This window comes from Palaemon carinicauda, chromosome 20, assembly GCF_036898095.1.
Source record: "Palaemon carinicauda isolate YSFRI2023 chromosome 20, ASM3689809v2, whole genome shotgun sequence".
In the NCBI taxonomy this organism is placed as follows: domain Eukaryota; kingdom Metazoa; phylum Arthropoda; class Malacostraca; order Decapoda; family Palaemonidae; genus Palaemon; species Palaemon carinicauda.
This window is the reverse complement of record NC_090744.1, coordinates 107,012,105-107,015,213: the sequence shown is the minus strand read 5'-3', so window position 1 is coordinate 107,015,213 and position 3,109 is coordinate 107,012,105. Positions and strand designations below refer to the sequence as shown.

The following is a 3,109-nucleotide window of genomic DNA, read 5'->3' as shown; positions in this document are numbered from 1 at the left end:
GGTCACGAGATTGAATTAGCCTCCTGGCAGATAGACTTAGTGGGTAAGTGTAGTTTATCAACGTAATATCCTCCTGTGTCTAGATTACATTTTACCTTATTTCCTGATAATCAAGTCAACATTCCCTAGTCTATTCACATTTAATTGTTTCTGAATAGAATTATGCTCACCAATTTTCTACTCAAAGAAACCCAAATCCTCCCACACTTTCATGTTTCCAGGAAGAAATCGTTAACAATAGCATCTCCCGCTTTCTCAATGAAAACCATCTTATTAATCTTCCACCTACTTACCCACCAAGTTACCAAATACAGCACCGATCTTTTCCCTAACCAACTCAACAACTACCACCCAAGAAAATTAGTCTCCCTCAGTTCCCTACCATAGTTAATTCAACAACCACCCTTCCTGAACCTTCTTTCCCACCGTTATCCCTACATTAAAGGGTCGGTTGCCTGATGCGCCCTCTCCAATACCTTCTATCGGGCATCCTCTTCCATCAAACCTCTTCTCTGCCATCTAATTCTCTGCCTCCCTCTTGATCTTACCACCCTAGCCGGTTCCTCCTAAGCCCTCCTCACTCCCTCCCTTCCCTAAACCCCAACCCCCTAATACATCCTTATATGTTTTTGTAACTTCTTTACTTTCTTTAAGGTATTAAATCACCTAAGTCATCGCACTTGAAGCATTCAAGAATATTAGGTGGAAATAGAGTTGTATATGCATCTCGTTGCTTATTAATACTCAGTTAACGAGATAGTAACTTTAAAAATTCTTGTAAACCAACTGGCTTAATGCATCAGACTTCAATCATTCAAGAATATTAGGTAGAAATGACATTTTTATATTCATCTTGTTGCTTATGGATACTTGGTTAACGTGATAATAACTCTAAAAAATATTGTAAAACGGCTTATTTGAAGAATTTTTGTTTGTTTTGAGCACTATTTTTTTCTACAACTTCGTCACGCCTATAAAAATATATAATTAAACACAACAATGTTAAATCATTAATACATAAGATGACTAATATGTATGAAGATTATCTAGACCTTATGTTACTTTTTAATGCATAAACTATATAGAAGCTTTCAACTTCTTTTTCTATGGCACAATAGGGACTTAGTACCATCAGTACATCTCACATGGTGTACTGTTGGCAGTATTTCTTTATAGTGTGTTTTATCTTTTTACTTAACCTGCTTGGATTCTCATAGTTAAACCTCTGTGCCAAATGGCATTCCAAGCCCAAACGTTTTATAGCATTTTATAGGTTAATCAATCTTATCCTAATCGTATATTGGCAGCATTAGCGTTAGCATATCATAGCTGAATTTTATTACTAACTTCATATTCTGTTTCCAGAACGTTTTATCGCTTCAGGATATATAACTTGATATTTATTTTCTCAAACGTTTTATTATTCTAAAATATTACTGGCATTACTTCGTATTTCATCTCGCAAACGCTTTACTGTTCCACAATATATATCACTTCATATTTTGCCTCCAAAACGTTTTATTGTAACACTATATATAACTAATATTTTGTCTTCCAAACGTTTTATTGTTCCACGGTATATAACTTCATATATTTTCTTACAAACTTTTTACTGTTTTACGATATATAACTTCATATTTTCTCCAAACGTTCAGTTGTCACACGATATGTAACTTCATATTTTTCCCAAACGTTTGATTATTCCATAATATGTAATTTCATATTTTGTTTCGAAAGCATTTTATTGTTCCTGGAAATATCACTTTGATAACTTCATATTTCATCATTTCCTTTAAGAACTGCTTTTTTTTTTTTTTTTTTTTTTTTTTTTTTTTTTGTGTTACTGCAGGGGAACCATACTCCCTACAGAACTTTTTCGAAATCCTTTCCACAGTATACATTCCAAGGCATTCAACATTCAACACATTTCCCAAACGTTTTATTGTTCCAGGGAATTTAACAGCTTCAATACAATTCACACACTTTTCCTTTTCTGCTGCTCATTCTAGGCAGCATTGCCCATATCGGCAGCATGGTTGGGTTCCTGCTGGCTGGTGTCCTGGTGAGCAAAGTCGGCAGGAAATGGTCAGTGATTATGACTGCTGTGCCTGGACTGCTGGGGTCGGCATTGATATGTATGTCAATCAACACGTACAAGATCATTGTGGGAAGGTAAGTGGGACAGTGTTGAAGCTGTTCATGATGGGTTTTTATTCAAGTTCAAGTCAGGCTTCTATTTTTTTCAGAGTTGAATTGTAAAGGGAATGTCAAGAGAGGTTGGGTTACCTTCGGTGAATATTTTTTTTTTTTCAATTTTGCTTTTTATTGCATGCAGATCAAAATCAGGTACACATTTCAAGGAAATGGATATCTCCTTTTATTTAATCAATTCCTGTTAGTAACAAAATTTCTGTTTAGTACTGTCGAGTAAAATAAATATCACAACAGATAATTTTTTGGGCTGAGATTGAAGCTTCCCTGTAAATGACTTTTTTCTGTTTACTCAATGGTACTGGCACTACCAGAGCCAGAAACTGAACGTATTAGAATTAGCTACCTAACTCATTAAAATACAATTTGAATCATCCAACAGGTTCCTTGAAGGTATCACTAACGGAATGATGAACGTCGCGGTGTTTATTTACGCCTCTGAAATCGCAGACGTCAAAATTCGAGGGAGAATCACAATGCTTTGTTTCCTTATGGTTCAGTCGGGTGGAATATTCACCATTGCCTTGGGAACCAAACTGACCTGGTACTACATGTCTCTCGTCTGCTTCTGCGTTCTATCAGTACATTGTTTGCTGGCAGGCCCAACTTTGAATGAGAGTCCTTCATTCCTTGCCATCAAGAAGCGTGACGAAGAGGCCCTCAAAGTCCTGCGCAGTCTCAGAGGACCTGACGCGGACATCCAGGAGGAGCTCAGATACCTGCAGAAGCAGAATAGTGGTGACACTAATAAGCAGGGTTACAGGGACCTCCTACAGAAGGAACATTTGCAGAAAATAGGCATCATGAGTGTTATTTTCTTCATACACAACTTCTGCGGCACTCAAGTTATGCGAGTGAACGCCACCAGAATAATCCGTTCCTTCGGCACGCAGCTCGA

General features: G+C 37.0%; 1 protein-coding gene across 1 annotated transcript in view; it reads left to right on the top strand.

Moving 5' to 3' along the window:
- The first annotated feature begins 2,015 nt into the window (after window positions 1-2,015).
- LOC137659582 (facilitated trehalose transporter Tret1-like) overlaps window positions 2,016-3,109 on the top strand; it is a 3,534-nt gene continuing 2,440 nt past the window's right edge. Inside the window, exons 1-2 of the mRNA XM_068394430.1 lie at window positions 2,016-2,172; window positions 2,594-3,109. The exon at window positions 2,594-3,109 is cut by the window's right edge and continues 414 nt beyond it. Coding sequence (XP_068250531.1) covers window positions 2,033-2,172; window positions 2,594-3,109 — 656 coding nt within the window. The 5' untranslated portion in view covers window positions 2,016-2,032. The remainder of the gene's footprint in view (window positions 2,173-2,593) is intronic.